Source organism: Caretta caretta, chromosome 1 (assembly GCF_965140235.1).
Source record: "Caretta caretta isolate rCarCar2 chromosome 1, rCarCar1.hap1, whole genome shotgun sequence".
NCBI classification, from domain to species: Eukaryota; Metazoa; Chordata; order Testudines; family Cheloniidae; genus Caretta; species Caretta caretta.
The window spans coordinates 31783690-31804963 of record NC_134206.1 but is presented as its reverse complement, the minus strand read 5'-3'; the positions used below and the strand labels follow the sequence as shown (position 1 = coordinate 31804963).

The 21274-nt window shown below is 40.3% G+C and overlaps 1 protein-coding gene and 1 long non-coding RNA gene across 6 annotated transcripts in view; one reads left to right on the top strand and one right to left on the bottom strand.

Moving 5' to 3' along the window:
• CNTN5 (contactin 5) overlaps positions 1 to 21274 on the bottom strand; it is a 982104-nt gene that overhangs the window by 329639 nt on the left and 631191 nt on the right. For 4 of the 5 annotated variants that reach the window (XM_048843558.2, XM_075126897.1, XM_048843549.2 and 1 more), the window contains one exon: positions 18859 to 19077. The exons of the other annotated variant lie outside the window; for it this stretch is intronic. In XM_048843558.2, the coding sequence (XP_048699515.2) occupies positions 18859 to 19077 (219 nt within the window). The remainder of the gene's footprint in view (positions 1 to 18858; positions 19078 to 21274) is intronic. 5 annotated transcript variants of the gene reach the window in all.
• The window catches only part of LOC142071597 (uncharacterized), a 29311-nt gene that overhangs the window by 4309 nt on the left and 3728 nt on the right, over positions 1 to 21274 (top strand). The gene's annotated exons all lie outside the window — the stretch shown is intronic.

Genomic DNA, 21274 nt, shown 5'->3' with positions numbered 1-21274 from the left:
GCAACGGAAGCCAGCACCACTGGGAACAATTCATGCATATATTCTGATGACGGAGGAAAGTTTTACAGTGATACATTGACTAATGTTCACAGCATTCCTAGTAATCCTCTGGAAAACAGACACTTATAAAAAACAGATGTTTAAAAAAATTACCCAATAATAAACAGCAAATAAGTGACAGCTGCAACGATAGGACAAGGAATTCTGGCTGTCAGACCCTGGCCTAAGCCTTTAGACCATTCTGCATTTTTGGGAAGATGGCATCTTCCTGTAAAACATGAACCTCTGAGTGATGAAAAGGAAAGATGTGAACAAATTGGAGAAAGTCCAGAGGAAAGCAACAAAAATTATTAAAGGTCGAGAAAACATGACTGTGAGAGAAGATTGAAAAAACAGGGTTTGTTTAGTCTGAAGAAGAGAAGACTGAGAGGGGACCTGATAACAGTTCAAGTATATAAAATGTTGTACTTCTGAGGATAGGACAGGAAACAATGGGCTTACATTGCAGCAAGGGAGGTTTAGGTTGGACACTAGGAAAAACTTCTTAACTGTCACAGTAGTTAAGCAATGGAACAAATTGCCTAGAGAGGTTGTGGAAAGCCAGTCATTGGAGGTTTTTAAGAACAGGTTAGACAAACACCTGTAAGAAATAGCCTAGTTATTACATAGTTCTGCCTTGAGTACAGGGGCTGGATTAGATGACCTCTCAAGATCCTCTCTAGTCCTACACTTCTATAATTTTATAGCTTGATCACATAATTAAATCAGTGTCTTAGTCCTGCAAGGAAGCAAAGTTACAAGGTTAGATTTGAATCTGGGTGTCTGCCAAGTGACAACAGAAGAGCCTGATCATGCAAATACTTATGCACCTCAGTAGCTTTGAACATGTGAGTTGCACCGTAGAAGTAAATGGGGTTATTCACATAGTTTAAGTGTGTTTCAGAGCCCTAAGCATTTCAAAGAGATAGAGCAAATAAGCAGGTGAAAATATGATGACTAGGAAAATTTAACAACAATACTTTTATTCTAAGGGGCATTACTTACCAGTACATTTACTACTTGCTTTAGAAAAAACTTAAGTGGGAACAGAAGATTTGCTGTACCAAATTATATAATTATTTTGGAATCCTGGCTATGGCGAAAAACTGCTGTTCCAGGGAAAAAATGAAATGTCCTCTGAAATCGCACCTGATTATGCAATGCTGCAAAGGGTGTGTATGATGAGCAGAAGAAGAGGTATATGTTTCACAATCCATGCAGAGGATCAGTTTATGCCATGTAGCAAAATATTTGATTACACCTATTATACACCTATTATTTGAACATCCATAATTACAAATGTTCTTAAAGGAGAAATTATCTAGCTTCTTTTTGGGGGGGGGGAAGGGGAGGTGAAAGCTGGCCACCATGAGGACTCAGCAGTGGTGTGCCATGATATGTTTAGTCAGGCATGCAACTGTACGTTTGCATGGAAAACTGAATCCTCCATGCAGTGTGACCTCACATGTATGGTGCATGCACAGTCACACTGTACATAGGACACCATTTTGTTTGTTCATTTACAGGCTGGACAGAACTGTCTTGTGGGCACAGCTGGTCTGGGGGGCATGCAATGCATGATTTGCATACAATGACAGCACACTACTGGCATTCAGTCAGCTCAAAATCGATATGTTGTGAACAAAATTAATCAAGGAACCAAAAGACATGGAGAAGAAACTCCTGAATTGCTTATACAACAAGGGTGGAACTTGAGTAGCAAATGGGGGGAACTGCAATTGCTCGCTTACAAGCATAAATTCAATCTAGTTGGTGTTACTGAAACCTGCTGGTATGATTCACACTAGTGGAATGTTAATTCATGGTTATAACCTATTAAGGAAAGATAGAGTGGACACAAGGGGAGGGGGGAGTGGCACGCTGTCAAAAATAGCATTACCTGTTTCACTGACAACTCAGAAGAAAGTGATCTTGCATGTTAATGGATCAATATCGTAACAGATAAAACACAAAATGAGGTATTAGTTGATGTCTGTTACCGACCACCAAAACATAATAGGGGATAGGATGGTCACGTCCTTATGCACCTATTTAATAATGTGTAGGGGAAAAAACTGCATTATCATGTGGGATTTCAATTTGAGTGACATGCTGGAAGTCTCATGCTGCCAGTATTAAAACATCCTTGCAATTTCTAAAATATTATAGATGGCAATTTCCTTACTCAGAAAGTGTTACAGCCAACATAGAGGAATTCTTTATTAGTACAGTAAAGATAAACTGATCACACAATTAAAAATTAATGGTATCTTAGGTACAAGTGATCATTACTTGATCACTTTCATAATGTGTAAACAGAATAAAGTCCATACCAGTAATAAGTGCTTTAATAGAGCCAATATCACAAAACTGAAAACAATTATGAGCCAAATCAGCTGGGAGGAAGAATTTAATCAGAAAAATGTGAGTGAAAACTGAAATCATTTAAGAACATCTCACTAGATGATGAAACCCCATAATCCCACAACTGAGGAAGAAGGCTGTACTAGTTAAATAAAATAAAACATGGTTTACAGGGGAATTGAAGGCAGATACACTATATGACAAATGGAAGAAAGGAGAAGTTGATAGTAATGAACTGAAATCAGAAGTTAGGAATTGTAGAAAATTGATAAGGGAATCAAAAGGAAAGAATAATAAATCTATGGCCAGCAGAATTAAAGACAATAAGGAGTTTTTTTTAAAAATTATATTAGGAATAATAATGGTGAAAAAAACCAGAAGTGTTCAAGAAAAAAATCTGTTCTGTATTTGTGCAGAAAAAAGAGATTATAGATATGGTGATGATGAACTCTGTTTTTACATTCCACTAGTATCTCTGGAGGATGTTAAACAGAAGCTACTAAACTGAAACATTTTAGAATTATCACATCCAGATAACTTAAGATAAGAACATTAAAAAGAGCTGTCTGAGGAGCTTTCTGGACCAATAATGTGGATTTTTAATAACCCAGTGTTTTCCCCAAGCATTGAAATTAGGGTGGGCGGGGTGTTCAAAAATGTGTGTGTTTGTGTACCGATGAGGGGTGAGACTGTTAGGGTGAAGGTGAGCTGTAAAGCACGACAGTAAAAACTGAAAAATGTTTTGCAACCATTTTATTAGATTTAACTCATGTTTTTAAATCATCACACAAATTAAAGTGGGCTACTCAAGCCTACTATGAAACACTATCTACATCCTTCTTGGTTTCTTGTTATATTTTTGCACAAACTTTGTTACTGAACTTCTCGAATGCAGTGCATTCATTTTTGGTGGCTTCTCATGTGTCTGGTACTTCCAGTCCTTCATAATATGCTCGTCATCATGCAGAAGGCGAATTCTTTCAGAACACAAAATTCTATTCAATGAGGAAAAAGAATGCTCAACTGTAGGTGTTGTGACTGGGACTAGAAAGAGATGAATTCCTACTTCTTTCATCCCAGAAAACATAGTACAAAAATTGGGTCGAACCACTAATGATAATAAAGAAGTTGACGACAAATCTTCATTTATTTTATGATATTCCACTCTGTGTTCAAATTCTCTGTTCTGATCACATGGCAGCCCCATTGCAGGTAGTGCCTCACTCCACTCAACTGTCAGTGTTTTATAAAACAGACATCTGTAAAAGCTACATAGAGGTTGAAAGAATCCAGAAGTTGCTGTTGTCGAGATATAAGAATCAAGTCTGTGTACTTTACCTTTTCATCTGATTTAACAAACACTTTTTGTCCTTTTCATTCAAGGAGTCAATTTAATTAGTCAACTTCTGAACTGAAGACTTTGCTTCTTCCAGTACATTTTCAATGGATCTCTCTGATTGATCCAAGCTTTGTCCACTGCTGGACAAGGATCTACTACTGTTGTAGCAGATGCCTGGATGGCATTGTTTAATGACCCAAGTGGTTTCAACAGTAGACTTAGAAGAGAGAATGGCGATTGTCTTCTCTGAATGTAGTAGCAAAAGTAGTCCACCAGCCTCACTAATTAGATCCAACCCATCTTTGTAGATACTTTCCAAAGCCAATAATAATGGTTGCAGTAATTTTAAGACAACAGCCAAGGATCACTCATGAGAAAGCCAGTGGGTTTTCTCAGGTTGGACTAATTTGAACTTCAGTTCCAGTGTATCTTCTATATTTTCCAAGATGTTCAGTCCTTTTGAACTCTTGCTGAAAAAAGAGCATAGTGAAGACATTAAATTTATAGCTTTTTAAATGCCTTTTGAAGATTCTGCAGCTTGTACTAGTGCTAGTTGGAGTAGATGGCCTCTGCAGTGTGCATAGGAGAGTTTAGAGTTACACTTTTCTCCGAGCAAAGCTTGTACTCCACTATGTCTTCTGGAGAAGTTTGCAGCTCTATCAAATGCACAAGCAGCCATCTCCTTGGGGTTCAATTTACAAGCATTTAACTCTAAGACGTGCGTGGTCAGAGATGCAGCCGATGTGTCTTCTATAACCTGAACATCTAGAAATTAATCTACTGTCCTAACACTGACATCAAGATAATGTATGCAGTGACTTAATACTTGACACCCATTTGCATCGGTCCATTTATCAGCCATGTATGCACATTTTCTGAATGTGGTGAGAGAGTTCTCTTTTTCAACTGCTGAGTCTTTCACTGTTGCACTGCATGCTTCTAACCAGCCAGTTGAGTTTCCTGCAGAAAAATAGTGAGTATTTGCTGGTCTTGGTCAGAACCAGTGTCCAACTTCAGGATTAACAAATGACAATGCACTTAACATTGGCTTCCAGGTTGTAGTGTGTGGTATCTCTTGTTTAAAGAGACAGTATAAGGTGACAATGTTTCTTTGAATAAACTGTGTTGTGTGTCTCCAGCATTTTAACCACCTGGTTAAGACCAGGAGTACTTGTGGCACCTTAGAGACTAACAAATTTATTTAAGCATAAGCTTTCGTGGGCTACAGCCCACTTCATTGGATGCATAGAATGGAACATATAGTAAGAAGATATATACACACATACAGATAAGTTGGAACTTACCATACAAACTGTGAGAGGCTAATTAGTTAAGATGAGCTATTATCAGCAGGAGAAAAAACTTTTGTAGTGATAATCAAGATGGCCCATTTAGGCAGTTGACAAGAAGGTGTGAGGATACTTAACTTAAGGAAATAGATTCAATATGTGTAATGATCCAGCCACTCCCAGTCTCTATTCAAATACAAGTTAATAGTTTCTAGTTTGCATATTAATTTAAGCTCAGCAGTTTCTCGTTGGCGTCTGTTTTTGAAGCTTTTCTGTTGCAAAATTGCCACCCTTAAATCTTTTACTGAGTGGCCAGAGAGGTTGAAGTGTTCTCCTACTGGTTTTTGAATGTTTTGATTCCTGATGTCAGATTTGTGTCCATTTATTCTTTTATGCAGAGACTGTCCGGTTTGTCCAATGTACATAGCATAGGGGCATTGTTGGCACAATGGCATATATCATATTGGTAGATGCGCAGGTGAATGAGCCCCTGATAGCGTGGCTAATGTGATTAAGTCCTATGATGGTGTCACTTGAATAAATATGGGACAGAGTTGGCATCGGGCTTTGTTGCAAGGATAGAATCCTGGGTTGGTGCTTTTGTTGTGTGGTGTGTAGTTGTTGGTGAGTATCTGCTTCAGGTTGGGGGGGATGTCTGTAAGTGAGGACTGGTCTGTCTCCCAAGATCTGTGAGAGTGAGGGATAATTTTTCAGGATAGGCTGTAAATCTTTGATGATGTGCTGGAGAGATTTTAGTTGGGGGCTGAAGGTAACGGCAAGTGGCGTTCTGTTATTTTCTTTGTTGGGCCTGTCCTGTAGTAGGTGACTTCTGCGTACTCTTCTGGCTCTGTCAATCTGTTTTTTTTCACATCAGCAGGTGGGTATTGTAGTTGTAAGAATGCTTGATAGAGATCTTGTAGGTGTTTGTCTCTGTCTGAGGGGTTGGAGCAAATGCGGTTGTATCTTAGAGCTTGGATGTAGACAATGGATCATGTCATGTGGTCTGGGTGAAACCTGGAGGCATGTCAGTAAGTATAGCAGTCTGTAGGTTTCCGGTATAGGGTGGTGTTTATGTGACTATCGCTTATTAGTACAGTAGTGTCCAGGAAATGGACCACTTTTGTGGACTGGTCTAGGCTGAGGTTGATGGTGGGATGGAAATTGTTGAAATCATGGTGGAATTCCTCAAGGGCTTCTTTTCCATGGGTCCAGATGATGAAGATGTCATCAATGTAGCGCAAGTGGAGTAGGGGTGTTAGGGGACGAGAGCTAAGGAAGCGTTGTTCTAAGTCAGCCATAAAAATGTTGACATACCGTGGGGCCACGTGGGTACCCATAGCAGTGCTGCTGACTTGAAGATATGCATTGTCCACAAATGTGAAATAGTTGTGGGTGAGGACAAAGTCAAAGGTCAGCCACCAGGTTTGCCGTGACATTAATTGGGGATACTGTTCCTGATGGCTTGTAGTCCATCTTTGTGTGGAATGTTGGTGTAGAGGGCTTCTACATCCATGGTGGCCAGGAGGGTGTTTTCTGGAAGATCACTGCTGGATTGTAGTTTCCTCAGGAAGTCAGTGGTGTCTTGAAGATAGCTGGGAGTGCTGGTAGCATAGGGCCTGAGGAGGGAGTCTACATAGCCAGACAATCCTGCTGTCAAGGTGCCAATGCCTGAGATGGGGCGTCCAGGATTCCCAGGTTTATGGATCTTGGGAAGCATTTGGAATACCCCTGGTTGGAGTTCTAGGCATGTGTCTGCACAGATCTGTTCCTGTGCTTTTTCAGGGAGTTTCTTGAGCAAATGGTGTAGTTTCTTTTGGTAATCCTCAGTGGGATCAGAGGATAATGGCCTGTAGAATGTGGAATTAGAGAGCTGCCTAGCAGCCTCTTGTTCATATTCCAACTTATTCATGATGATGACAGCACCTCCTTTGTCAGCCTTTTTTATTATGATGTCAGAGTTGTTCCTAAGGCTGTGGATGGCATTGTGTTCAGTGCGGCTGAGGTTATGGAGCAAGTGATGCTGCTTTTCCACAATTTCAGCCTGTGCACATCGACGGAAGCAATCTATGTAGAAGTCCAGTCTGTTGTTTTGACCTTCAGGAGGAGCTTGGAAAAGAGAGGACTAAGAGGGGATATGACTTGACTGGTGTGGAGAAAGTGAATAAGCTCCTTCACATAACACAAGAACTAGGGGTCACCCAATGAAATTAATAGGTAGCAGGTTTAAAACAAACAAAAGAAAGTACTTCTTCACACAACACACAGACAACCTGTGGAACTTTTTGCCAGGGGATGTTGTGAAGGCCAAAACTATAACTGGGTTCAAAAAAGAACTAGATAAGTTCATGGCGGATAGGTCCATCAATGACTATTAGCCAGGATGGGCAGGGATGCAACACCATGCTCTGAAACCCTCTGCTTGCCAGAAGCTGGGAATGGATGGATCACTGAATAATTGCCCTGTTCTGTTAATTCCCTTTGAAGCACCTGACATTAGCCACTGTCAGAAGACAGGATACTGGGCTCGATGGAGCATTGGTCTGACCCAATATGGCTATTCTTATGTTTTCACGTAAAAAAATAATTATAATATAAATGTTTAGTACAGAAACTCCCTAAGATAGCAACCTCTTGAGATACCAACAATGTGTTTTTAAATTCGTGTCCTACTAGGAAATGTATATTTATATAAGTTTTTCCGTCATAAATCTAGCATTCTGGAGCGAAGTCACTAAAACGTAGTCCAACAAACAAATGTTCCTTTAACATGCCCCTCCCTACTCCCTCTACTGCACCCCACTCATAGTTGTTGTCCTTGGTCAGTGAAGACCCAGAGTTCAGTGGTGCTTTCACATGAGTTCATCTCCCACCCTGGGGGGCTGCAGAGGAGAAGGCACCTTGCTTGTTCCTCCAGTTGCTTGCCACTCACTCCGGCTGCTGTTGTTTGTCGTGCCACCATTCACTACATCACTCCATTGCTGATGGCCCTACGCCGTCACCTTCTGCTGCCACCTGCCACTGTGACCTCTGCGAGTCGGTCTCTTGAGGTTCCACCCAACTCTGATTTCAGCTCTCACTGGGGAACCTCACAGCAAGAGCAGGCTGCGCTGTCTTTTTCACAGAAATGCTGTCCTGCAGCAGGTCAAAGCACTTAGACCCGATTATTAGTGATTTCAGCTCTAGTGGTCACTTAACAAAACAAAAGACTCTTTGGGGCCTAATAAGCTTATTTTTAAATAGGGGAGAGGTGCAAGTCAAATTGCACCTGTGACTCTTAGGCACAGCCCACACCACTAAGCAAAACTCCTATTTCGTCATCCACCCCTCTTTCCACTGGGATCTGCCAACCAAACCCCTTGCTTAGCGAGTGCAGTTCAGTTGAAGGTGACCTTTGCTTAATTTGTAATGAAAGAGGTACTGGGTGCAAGCAAGTTTTTTACTTTCATAACTGATGTGGCAAGCCCAGAGGTCCCGGGGCTATGAACTGCCAAGCATAGAGGTGCGGGGGCTCAACCCTGGAAAAAATTAAGCATTGAGGGTGAACCTCTCAATCAGGACAGGCTAAGTATTGTTCTGCTGCCCTTTAACTCATACAATAAATATAACAACATTTCTTGACCCCCACCTTCAATACTAAAGTGATTTGTAACCCAACACCAGCCAAAATTGATCACTTGGGCAACATTATTCTGTCTGCTGGATACCTAGGGAGAATAGGTGAGTTCATGCAAATACAGTTTGGTCCTGAAGCCTTCCCCTGTCCCTGGCTCATCACTAATTGTCAGGGGAGAGCTCATTCAGACCTTGATTACAAATCATAATTTGAAATTATAAGGTTGGCCAACATTGCTGAAACGAATGTGCCAACATTGTCAGAAAAACAGCTCTGTGAAGAAGCTAGTCTTTGTTTGTACTTTTCAAACCTATTATACTTTTTCAGGTGCAAGTATTTTATCATACATTATATATGCTTTTAAAGGGTGTATTAATGTTTCAATTTCAATTCAAATTTCTAACCAATGACTAAATTGGCAACACTGCATGTAACTAGTTGTCCACTGCAGGGGTGTTGGGGAAATTCAGGGGGGGGTGTATGGAAATACCTGCTTGGTGTGCTAGGAGAGTTCCAGAAAACCTGGAAGAAAGCTAATGTTATGCCAATTTTTTAAAAGGGTAAATGGAATGCCCTGGGTAGTTATATGCCTGTCAACCTGACATCGATCTTGGGCAAGATAACATCCTCCAGAGATACCATACGATGAATCTATATCATCTGTTTCCCCCCCAAATACAGAGCAGAACTATTTCTTGAACATTTCTGCTTTTTCACCATCATTGTTGATAATTCTACCATTTCCATCTAATAATGGACCAACAACAAGACTTGACTTATAAAGAATTAAAGGAGGTTAATGTAATTGCAAAGCAACATGGATTTATGGAAAAATCCTGTCAAACTAACTTGCTATCTTTTTTGATGAAATTACAAGTTTGGTTGATAAATAGTATCATTGCAATATACTTCAATTTCTGTAAGGCATTTGACTTGATACCACATGACTTTCTGATTAAAAATTAGAATGACACAAAGTTAACATAGCACACATTAAATGGACTCAAAATGGTGAACTGATAGGTCTCAAAATGTAACTATAAATGGGGAATTGTCATCGAGCAGGTGTGTTTCCAGGGGGTTCCAGCGGGATTGGTTCTTGGCCCTGCGCTATTTAACAGTATCAATGACCTGGAAGAAAACAAAATCACTGATAAAGTTTGCACAAATGGTAAACAACAGAGAGGAAAGGTCATTGATTCAGAGTGATCTAGATCACTTGGTAAACTGAACACAAGCAAACAATGTGTTTTAACACAGCTAATTGTAAATGTATACATCTAGGAACAAAGCATGTAGGCCATACCTATAGTATGTGGGACTATCCTGGGAAACAGTGACTCTGATAAAGATTTGGGGGTCGTAGCGGATACTCAGCTAAACATGAGCTCCCGCTGTGAAGCTGTAGGTCAAAGGAGTTAATGCAACTGTAGGATGCATAAACAGTGGATCCTCAAGTAGGGAGCAGAGAGGTTATTTTACCTCTATATTTGGCACTGGTATGGCTCCTGCTAGGATATTTTGTCCAATTTCGGTGCCCACAATTCATGAAGTATGTTGATAAATTGGAGAGGGTTCAAAGAACAGTCACAAGAATGAGTAAAGGATTAGAAAACATGCCTTATAGTGATAAGACTCAAATAGCTTGATCTATTTAGCTTAATGAAGAAAAGATTACTTGATTATAATCTGTACATACCTACATGGGGAACAATGGGTTCTTCAGTCTAGCAGAGAAAGGAACAGGATCAAATGGCTGGAAGTTGAAGCTTGACAAATACAGACTTAAAAATTTACACTTGTTTTCCCCAGTGAGAATAATTAACCACTGGATCAATTTGTCAAGGGTCATGGTGGATTCTCCATCAATGATGATTTTTAAATCAAGATTGGATTAATTGTTTTGGGGGCGTTCCATGGGATGGGTTATACAGGAGGTCAGACTAGATGATGACAAAGGTCCTTTCCAGCCTTAGAATCTATGAATCATAGTACTTGACAATCTCAGGCATTGAATCCCACAAACTGATTGTACACTAAATTGTATTTCCTTTTTCTGTTCTAATATGTGAGCAAGAACATCAAATGAGAAGAGATAAAAAAGTATGAAGTGTCACAACAAGGATGTTGATACACAATAAATCAAAGCCTTTATTTAAGCAAGATACATCCGTTGAGAAATAGGTGTAGGCAGGCGTGTGCCGTCACTTACTGTTTTAATTTTCCACAGGCAACATTTTTTGTTCATCAGGCCTTTTATTCACACCCTGCCGATCTCTATATCTAACTTACCTGCTGTGGTAGTGATCACATTTTATATAATGACATGTCTGCCTTGAAGAGTGTATGGATACATATTGCAGGTGAGGCTAACGAATCAGCCAGTTTGTGCACACATTTAAAATTGTAAGTTCTCATTTTCAGCAGCAATCTGGCCAATTACCACAATTAATAGAATTATTTGAATCGGCATTGTGCAGGAAATAGTGGATTGGGAATATTTCTTAAAGTATTTTTCTTAAATTTAAAATATATTATGTGACTTCAACAAGCAACTTTTGGGTACAAAATTTTAAAAAGAACCCAAACTATACACTTATATGCACTGACAGATGAGCTAATTTTTAACTACTCTGATAGCAAAGGACTCTCCAATGCATTTTTATGCTCACCAGATTCTGAACCGTATTGGCTCATTGATCGTAAGTGTATCTTTGTTTTATATATGATGGTGGACAGTTTATTTTAATGAAGGGAGGAAGGTACAGTGTGTGACAGCCAGAACCTCAACTGAGTTAGAAAGTGTCTTATCCTACAATATATATATTATTAAAAATAAATTGGCCTGATGTGATTGTTATGTTCAATGATCAGAAATGTGAATGTAGCACAAGTAACCAGAGTATCACAATGCAATGTATGAAAAATGCTCATCTAATCCTTGGCTTTTTTATCTGCAACAGACAACATGGATGTCAGTTATTAACACTCACCCCTGGGAACTGGGCTAAGAACACCAATACTCTACACATACTGAACACAAAGCCTGTACAACAATTGTAACATACTATTGGGCTGAATTTCCAATTTATGTCACAGACAAACTATTGTAAAAGAATAATATAATCATTTACAGTAATAGCCTCTTTTCCTTACCAACCCTGACGCTTGGAACACCCTTTTGCACTGTAGTCCACCAACGACTGCCCCCTCTTTAGTTATATATTTTCTTGAAAAGGCAAATATTTAGTATTTTAAATCTATAACCTCCATATTTTTCATATTATACACACAAAAAACACAAGCCCTGAAAACCAAGCCCTAAAAAGTTAAGAAATACTAAATTATAAATAATCTGTTCAGCTGCAATTCTGCCCCCTTGCGGGTATGCATTATGATATAGTATTTAATTACATGACCAGTTACAATTATGTGTGCCTCTTTCATTGCACAAGATAGACTGCGCTCAGGGAATGATGCAGATGTTTGATATTTTTATACTCATCATTCAATTAGTAGTCACAGCCTTATTTACAGTACAGAATGCAATGAATAAAGGATTACACATTTCCTTATGGTCTTTTCTAAGGAGCTCATTACCAAGGTATCTGAGTGTCACACAAATAATTATTTTTTATCCCCATTTTACAGATGGGTAAGCTAAGACAAAGTCTTTTCTGAGGCCACATAATGAGGATGTGGTAAAGCCAAGGTCAGAATTCCAGACCTGCATGACTGCCATCCATGAACTCATTTCTGTGCCTTAACCTCCAGAGATTCTGAATATGCACAAGTCCCATTAGCTTCAGTTGAAGTGGAAAGAGCTCACCATTCCTATAAATGGGGCCCTAGGCATCTCAAGCTAGGCACCTTGAAAATGAGGAGTGCACAATTAGGGACCAATTGCCAAATTTTGTCTTAAGTGTCTTGCTCATCATCACATAGGAACTCTGGAGCAGAGACAGGGATAGAACAAAAAGAAAGGGAGTACTTGTGGCACCTTAGAGACTAACCAATTTATTTGAGCATAAGCTCAAATCATAAGGGATAGAACAGAGTTCTCCTTTGTGGTATTCACTTGCCTTCACCTTTCTCTTTATGCAGTTCCCTGCTTTGTTCTTTAAAGGCCTTTCAACTTCTACATAAAATGAGGCCCAGGTCCTACAAAGAGTCCTCTTCACTACAGAGCCCTGATTTATCACCAGAGCATCTTGCAGCCTGTGCTCTGAATGACATGGGGCTCATGTGGAAAAATAATGTGATAATGTAATTAAAAACCATCAGAATGCGTATGTGCAAGAGGACATAATCAAGGCTGCACAGGCAACCTGAATTCTGGCATTTCTCATGTCAAATGCTTGACTTTGCAAATGAAATGTTCCATCAATTTGAGGAGTTTACATCTGGTTTTCCATTTTTTTGTAGAAAGGAAAAAAAGTAATCATAAATTCTACTATGTGCAATTGTAAGAACATTCATCATGCATCATTGGTTGGGTTTTAACCCTGAATCTTCAGTGCTGAAGCACAGCTTGTATTACAGGACTAACTGTTAGCTAGCATCAGGAGACGGCGGTTATCTTGGGGTTGCAGGTGAGGGGGAGAGGATGGGTTATTGGGGCCATGTGCTTGGTCTACGGGGTTGATTCAAGGCAACCACCCCCTCGCTCCCTCACTCATACAAGGTGTGGTGTCCTCATGGTGGGGAGGGAGACTGATGTTCTGTGTTAGGAGGGCTATGGAAGAGAGCCGATCCTGGCTCGCTCTTTTTCCCCTCCAGGAGAGGTTGCCTGCTCCCAATGCACCACTGCTGCTGGTTTGATGGTAGTGTGGGCCTTAACATTCATGTTCAGTTATTATTCTGGCATGCTGCCAAAACATTCGTGACTAGCACGTGGGAGAAGGAAAATACTATTTTTGAAAATTGCTAACTGCCAAATCTGAACAGAATTTCATGGGACAAAGAAAATGCTCTTTTCTGACCCCAATGCTTTCTCCCTGACAAATTTTTCAGAGTCCCCTAGCAAACAATGGAGATGTTAGAGCTCCTGAAAGAAGGCTCACAAGATATTTTTTAACAATGCATAATGTTAGGCAACCTAAATAGAGAGATCAGTACCAGTTTCCCTGTAATAAATCCACCCACCCAAACAAACAAACGGAACCACAAGTAATTGACAGGTCACAGAACCATCAAAGTGTCCATGTCCACACTGAAGAGTCACATGATCACTCTTGGAAATTAACTGCCTCAGAAAAAAACAGGTAATTTAACAGGGTGTATGCCTACCAAGCACCTGCTTGTGGGCAGGGGTGACTCTTATGTGCTCTGCATCAGTCCCCTCTTCTTAGGGTTCATTAATGAGCTCTACACACATGGGTCACTGCTGTAGATGTGACTTGCCCCTCTGGCCAAGTCAGAAACAAGCTTAAGCCATTCAAGGATAAAAAAAAGTCAAACTAAGAAGTCCAAATAAGCAAAATTTTGACTCTTTGTGAGCTTTTCTTCAGCTCTCCATCTGGGACCCCTTTGAGTCCTTCCCTCTGCTTCGGTACTATGCACTCGGCTCCTGGGCTAGTTCCCCTGAAGCACTGCACCCTCCCTGGTGTAGAGGGTTGGGTCCCCTGGCTTGTTCCACCTCTTCAGAGTACCCAACCTCTTCACACCCTGACTCAGGGCCTTTCACAGAAGCTTGCTCAGTAACTGTGGTCAACCCTCAGATTGAAGTCTCTCAGATCTTTTAGAAGGGCCTGGTGTCTTTAGGAATCCCCTTACCCCCACTCCCAGTCGGGGAAGCAGCTAATTAATCGTGACACAGATGGGGCTGTGACCATCTCCCCCTACAGGGATTTTGTGACAGGCAAGTTGCTGGAATATTGCACATATTAACACACAGATGTTTTATACTCAGATTGGGGGCAGGATCTGGTTTTAAGAAGAGAGAGAATCACTTTGGTTCATGTGAATCAGGTTTTACTTGTTGCTCAATATGTTCAATTCAATACTTATTCTTTCACTCTTCGGTTTTAATTTACACTGGCTTTTTCTTGAGGTGACTCTTCAGGGTCTTTCAATTAACCTTTATTACTGTGGAAACAGGCAGTTTCATCTGTTAATCACTTTTTGGAGATCTCATGATGAGTGTTCAGTGTACTGAGACAACGACTTTAAAAATAATTCAGTCATTAAAAATCAGTTTGTTTTTTTAAAAATTACCTTTTTGATCTAAAGATTAGGAGAGCCCTCAAACAATCTTTTTCAAATTAATAAAGGACTGTGACATGGAAACTTTTGCTTTACAAGTTTACACTAGTAGTAGCAGCACCAGCTTTGACTCAACACCTGAGAACGAAGCAGTAGCATCCATTTTGATAACGCCATTCTGCCAAGTCATAACATCCTCTCAAAAACCCAAAAAGGAAATACCACCAAAGTGCTGCAGAGCAAAATATCAAATTATTCCAAATTCAAAACAGCATTATTTGATTTATGTAAAGTTAATGTTCACTGTGTTAACACAAGGGACTGTAATTCCAATATATTATATTATATATATAAAATAGAAAAAGCTGATCTACTTAGGAAGAGTACTTGGCTGATTTTAGTTAACTTAAGATTCAGAAGACCTCAGTTATCTTTAGTTAACGGAGTCACTGGAGGGCTTCCGCATGTTCTGTGAGGGTAGACACTTACAACAATATGGATTTCCATTGACTTCAGTGTAGCTAAGATGCTGGTGCATCAGTACAGGATCAGGGACCTAATGTTAAAAGAGATTGCAAAATTCTTCCCTCAAATTTTCATGTGTGTTTCCATAAAATAGAACCATTTATTTAGCAAATTCACACAAGCAAACTAAGTTACTGGACTGCTGGTATTCTACCATTCTCCCAACAGTAGATGCACGCACACACTACATTCTCTTAATAGCCTCTTTCAGCATTGCCACATTCTGAAGGCTAATGATAGTCCCTGAACAAGTTCTCCCAATCCTGCCATCTGAAATAGACACATCTGCTGTAAGTTTTGGGAGAGGAAGATATCCAGTGCCCATACAACATCAGCCAACATTCTCCATGCAGACATTTATAACAGGAAGCTGACTGGCAATAAGATATTCTACAGGTATTTCAACTAACTCAGACTTGTAAATGCTGAATCTAGCACTCAGTAGCTATATTCACACTGCAATTAAAAACCTGCAACTGGCCTGTGCCAGCCAAGTCAGGCTCACAGGGTACAGGCTAAGGGGCTGTTTAATTAGGGTTGCCAACTTGGTAATATTTAAAAACTGGACACTCCAGCAGGAGTGCAAGAACCTCCCCTGCTCTGCCTTCCCCCCGAGGCCCCACCCTTGCCCCTCCTATTCCTCCCAAGGCTCCACATCTGTCCCACCCCTTCCCCCAAGCTCCTGCCCCGCCTCTCCCCAGAGGCCCCAACCCCATCCACTCCTCTTTGCCCCTCCTCCCTGTTGCTTGCTGCTTCTCCCCTCCCAGTCGGGTCAGGACGGACTCACCTGTGAAGTCAGGGCTGGGAGCTGCAGCCACCCATTAAAGTAGGAGGCAGCCCTGGATAAATAGGGTCTGGAGTGGGTGATGACCTGGTGCCTCTTTCCCATCCCCCACTCGCAGAAAGCAGACTTTAGGTTTCCAGTCGAAAACCAAGCACCTGGCCACCCTATGTTTAATTGTGGTGCAGCCTGAGCTCTGGGACTCTCCCACCTCACAGGGTCCTAGAGCCTGGGCTCCAGCCCGAGCCTGAATGCCTACACTGCAATTAAACAGCCCCTTAGCCTGAATCAGCTGGCATATGCCAGATGCAGGTTTTTAATTGCAGTGTAGACATACCCAGTGACATTTTCTATGTAAACTTCTTTTAATCACATTATGTTTTGATAAGTAGCTTGATTTTAGCAAGTACTGAACTCTATTAAATGCATGTTTTGAGAAAGAAATTTAATAAGACTAAATTAAGTGGTGATGAAAAACATAATTCTTTTAACTACATCGTGGTAACAAGGAACCAGGATGGCAGTGAATGCAAATGTAATTAAATGTTTCATTCCATTTCCCCCTGCCTTTCCAATTTACCAAAAATTCTAAAAAAGTTGGTTTGGGGTTCTTCTGAACCCCCCCTTTTTTTTTGAACTGCCAGCAAAACGAAAAACCAATTATTTGTACCGCTCTAGTCATGACTTTGTCTATCCGTTTACATGAACAACTAAAATGCAGGCCATGTGTAACGCTGACAGGCCCTGCTCGCCAGCAGGCAGGATCAAACTGGGGACCTCTGGAGCTTAGTGCATGAGCTTCTACCACATGAGCTAAAAGCCAACTGGCTGTTAGCTAAGGCTGTAGAGCAGGCTCATTTAACTCTCTAAGTGGTATCAGTGCCACTAGAGGGGACAGAACACCACACTGAGGAGGTGTGTGGGTTACGTACTTCCCCGAGCTGAGGAAGCGAGTCCCGAGCTTCAGAGACTTCCCAGACCCCATTTGTAATGCCAACAGACCCCGGTCGTCGGCGGGAAGGATCAGATCTGGGACTTCTGGAGCTTAATGCATGAGCCTCTACAGCACAAGCTAAAAGCCAACTGGCTGTTAGCTAAGTCTGTAAAGGAGACTCATTTTATCTCTCTCTAAGTAGTCTCGGTGCCACTCGATGGGACAGAACTCTATACACAGGAGGTGTGTGGGTTACACATGCACTCCAAAGTCCCAACCCAAGTAGCCCTCATGTGGGGTCAGTGCTGGGTTGAGCAGCAGAATGCTTTCTACCTTCTACTCCACAGCAGACTGCATTAAAACCTTGGCACAAACTAGTCGACAAAAATCGTTGTTTTCCAGAGGCATGGATATATAAATATCACCAAACTGATTGTGGGCACTTAATCCTAATAAAATGCCTCTTTACCAGACTTTCAGCCCCAGATCCATAGGAGTCATCAGGGTCACTCACAGGGAAATTCCTTTATAGTTCCAGCTTATGTTATTAATAAAATCTGCCTTCTTTCCTCTTCCAACAACCAATTGCTGCCTTCTACCTCCAATTTGCAGACACACATGCTATGAAAGACCAGCATACTACTGCTAAAGTCAGCCAACTTTGGTTCATCATTCCACTACTTTGATTCTTCCAGATTCTTGCCTGTGCGTAGGTTTGCAGGGGAGGAGTCAGCAAGGTCAGGAACAGAGACAGTACCTGAGTTTTGTAAATATACTGAACATTACACAACACATGCAAGTACAGAAAACAAAATCCAGTTCTAACATGGTCACAAGTCAATTGCTTTCAGGATTCAGTTTATCTGTATTCCTACGTAGGGCTAACATAGCCCCCAATTCAGAAAAGCGCATGCTTAAGTCATCCTTCTTCATGAAAACTCTTAAGCATAACGTGCCATAATTAAGGACACGCTAAAGTACCTTTCTGAAAAAGCTACTGTAATCATCCTGGTATTACTATTGGTCTATACTGTTAGTGATTTTTCCTTCCATCATCTCCTTGGTTCACTACATTTAAATAATCTTGCCTTTCTTTTTTGTTGAGATAGGGATTACTTGGCGGAATATCAGAATATTGTAATTCGTAAATTCTATTCACTCTCTCTTAAGGCTCATCCTAAAGAAAACAAGATGATAAAGAGAAAACAAATGTTATTTGAATAATAGGAAATATTTATTATAACTGAGAATTTCTTCATCCAAAAAAGTGACACCAGATTGTATTTTGTGTGTCAGGATTATAGACTATATTAGATTTGAAGAAAAAATAGTTAATCCACATAACTATCATTTGGGAGTAGATATGAAAAATACCCGAGCAATTGGGAAAAAACATAAAAGGTGGATTGAAATTTCATTGCAGTGCCTTTGTATGTATAGACATTAGTTGAGTAGATCAAATTGGATTGTAGTGCAATTTTATTTCACTTCTAGTTTCCCATTCTTACATTGCAAAGGCTGCAATAAAATAAAATAAAATCCCTTTAGGGACCTGTAGGAAAGAATGTTTAAACTGCTGACTTTAAGGTTAATTTAAGGATTCTAAAAAGAAGGGAGCTCATTTTTACTATATGATATTTACTGAAATCCAATGTTACCAATGTGAGATACTGAATCACCCTACTAAAAATGTACCCATTTTGAAAAATGTCAAAGCCACATATATATATACTGTCTCTTCAAAGATTCAGAGGGGAGAACTGTACTTACCATCATGTTTGAAGGCCTCTGAGAAGTGATTGAGGTTTGTTGGTGAGTGATAGTGTTGTGCTGTTCCTCTCCAGCCTGGTGAAGATATGCTTCCTAATGAAGGGCTGCTTAATCGTGGCCTGTTCTTTGAATTAAAGAGTGCTGAAGATGAACTGGCAGATTTAATTCTTAGGATAGCAGCATATGAAGTTGGGAGGCCTGGAACAGCTGCTGAATATTCTGTAAAAGAAGTAGTGAGTTCTGAGTAGAAGATAAAATAGATAAGAGGAGCAGGAGAAAAGGAGATTCTCATTTGCCTAAATAATATTTTAGCCAGGAAGTGCAAAAGTGAGAAAAAAAGAAAAAAAGAGAGGAAATTAATAAAGTCTTTAAATAAATCAATACACAGCAGAGTTTTGACCCCTAAAAGGGAGAAGTTCCTGCCTCCATGAAGTCCACCACAGATCTTGCTGTTCCTATCAATTTTAGATGGAAGGCACTTAGACCTATGGTGATGGGTGGTAGTATAAAACCACAAGGTAGCTGGAAAGAGAAGTCTACCTCTAGTGATATCAGACTTCATAAATCTGTGGTGAAACTATTAATTAGCTCACCGTGATGCCCTTCTCATTGCCTTCCTCACCAAGCCCCTATAGTCTCTCCTTGTTTATCCTCTTTCCTTAAGGCTCACTTTTTAGAAGTAGCCCAAAAATACTGACCTAGGTGAAACACCTTCCTGACTCCCAACATTACTAGAGAGGTGATGTGAGTTAATTCAGGAGAGCTCAAGCAGACACTCACAACAAGGTCACTTACTCTTTTGTCTCTCCCAATGCCTTTTATCTTTTTTGTCTGTGTATTTTACATTGCAAGCTCCACAACTCAGAAACGGTCCTTAATTTTGTGTCTTATACCATGCCAAACGTTAGAAATAAACCATATTCTTTAAAATAAAGCTGAGATGAAAGTTATTTAAACCTATTCTGCAGCAACTCAGCAGGGAGAACTCCCATTTAAATCAGTAGGAGTTCTCTACATGCACCGGTGAGAGAATCAACATGTTATGTTATGCAGAAGCTCCCAGATTGTTGTAAAATACATTCATTTATGCTAATGGATAGCCTGGATCGCAAAGGAGCAGCTGTAAAGAAAAGGATTCCTTTGTGGGGTCAGGGGAGAGTATGGCAGAAAAAAAGGTCACTATTGTGTTTCTCTAGTGCTGGTAAAATAGATCGTTTGTTTCACTCCTTGCATCAACATCCTTCAGAAGATGAAAAATTCAAATCTCAGATTGCCCCCTACTGAAAGGGTCACATGACAAGCCTTTCAGTTAAGATGTAGTAACTGAAAACTTCTCCAAACTTTGTGTCATCTTGCACTCTGCAGAGCTTTTTGAACCCTTGGAAAGATCCCTTACATTTAAGTAATTGGTATGGTTGCATTGTACTTTGTTTTAAAATGATAAAAATGTGCATTTTGTTTTGTATTGTTTACACAGGATATGACAGTGAACTCTGGGATGCTTACAGTTTTTGAAGACAGGGACTATGCCTTCTCAGTACAATGCTTAGTGTCCATGAGGAGACGTTAAAAGATCCCTGCTATGTTGCTGTTACTTTAGAGGAAAATGCCTGACAAGCAGATCAAGTGTATCTGAAAATAGCCATCTCCTCCTATTCAAACTGCTTAAGAGACTTAAAAGAGTCTTAGAGTCTCTTTTAAAACTGAGAACTAAACACAAGTTTTGGCATGTATATGTGTAAGGTAATATAGAAAAGTATACATAAGAAGAATTCTGCCTTGAGGTGATTTCTCATTTTGGTCTCAGAAGCCATCTATTTTATAATGGAATGCATCATCTTGTTCTATAACAATATCTTGCCTGACCCATAAAGGGGGTGGGGAGGGGGAATAGAACTATTCCATGATACATTAAACCTGAAATGAAGAATGGGAATACTGCTTATAGGACTTCTTGCAATGCTATCACTGGAATACTAATAGAAATACAATGTGGTTTTCTTTATAATAAAATATATTTCATTGTCTCTTGATATATTCCTGAACATATTCTAACAAGATCTACGCTGTCCCAAAAAGTGTAGATGTTAGATTGCTCCATATTTCTACCTGGAACCAGAGGCTCAGCAAAGACTGTTCTTGAAATGTATCTCTTGGGCCTGGTCTACACTACGAGTTTATGTTGGATTTAAATCCGAATTAACCCTGCACCCGTCCACACAACGAAGCCATTTTTTCGACATAAAGGGCTCTTAAAACTGATTTCTGTACTCCTCCCCAACGAGGGGATTAGCGCTGAAATCGACATTGCCATTTTGAATTGGGGTTAGTGTGGAAGCAATTCAAAAGGTATTGGCCTCTGGGAGCTATCCCACAGTGCACCATTGTGACTGCTCTGGACAGCGCTCTGTACTCG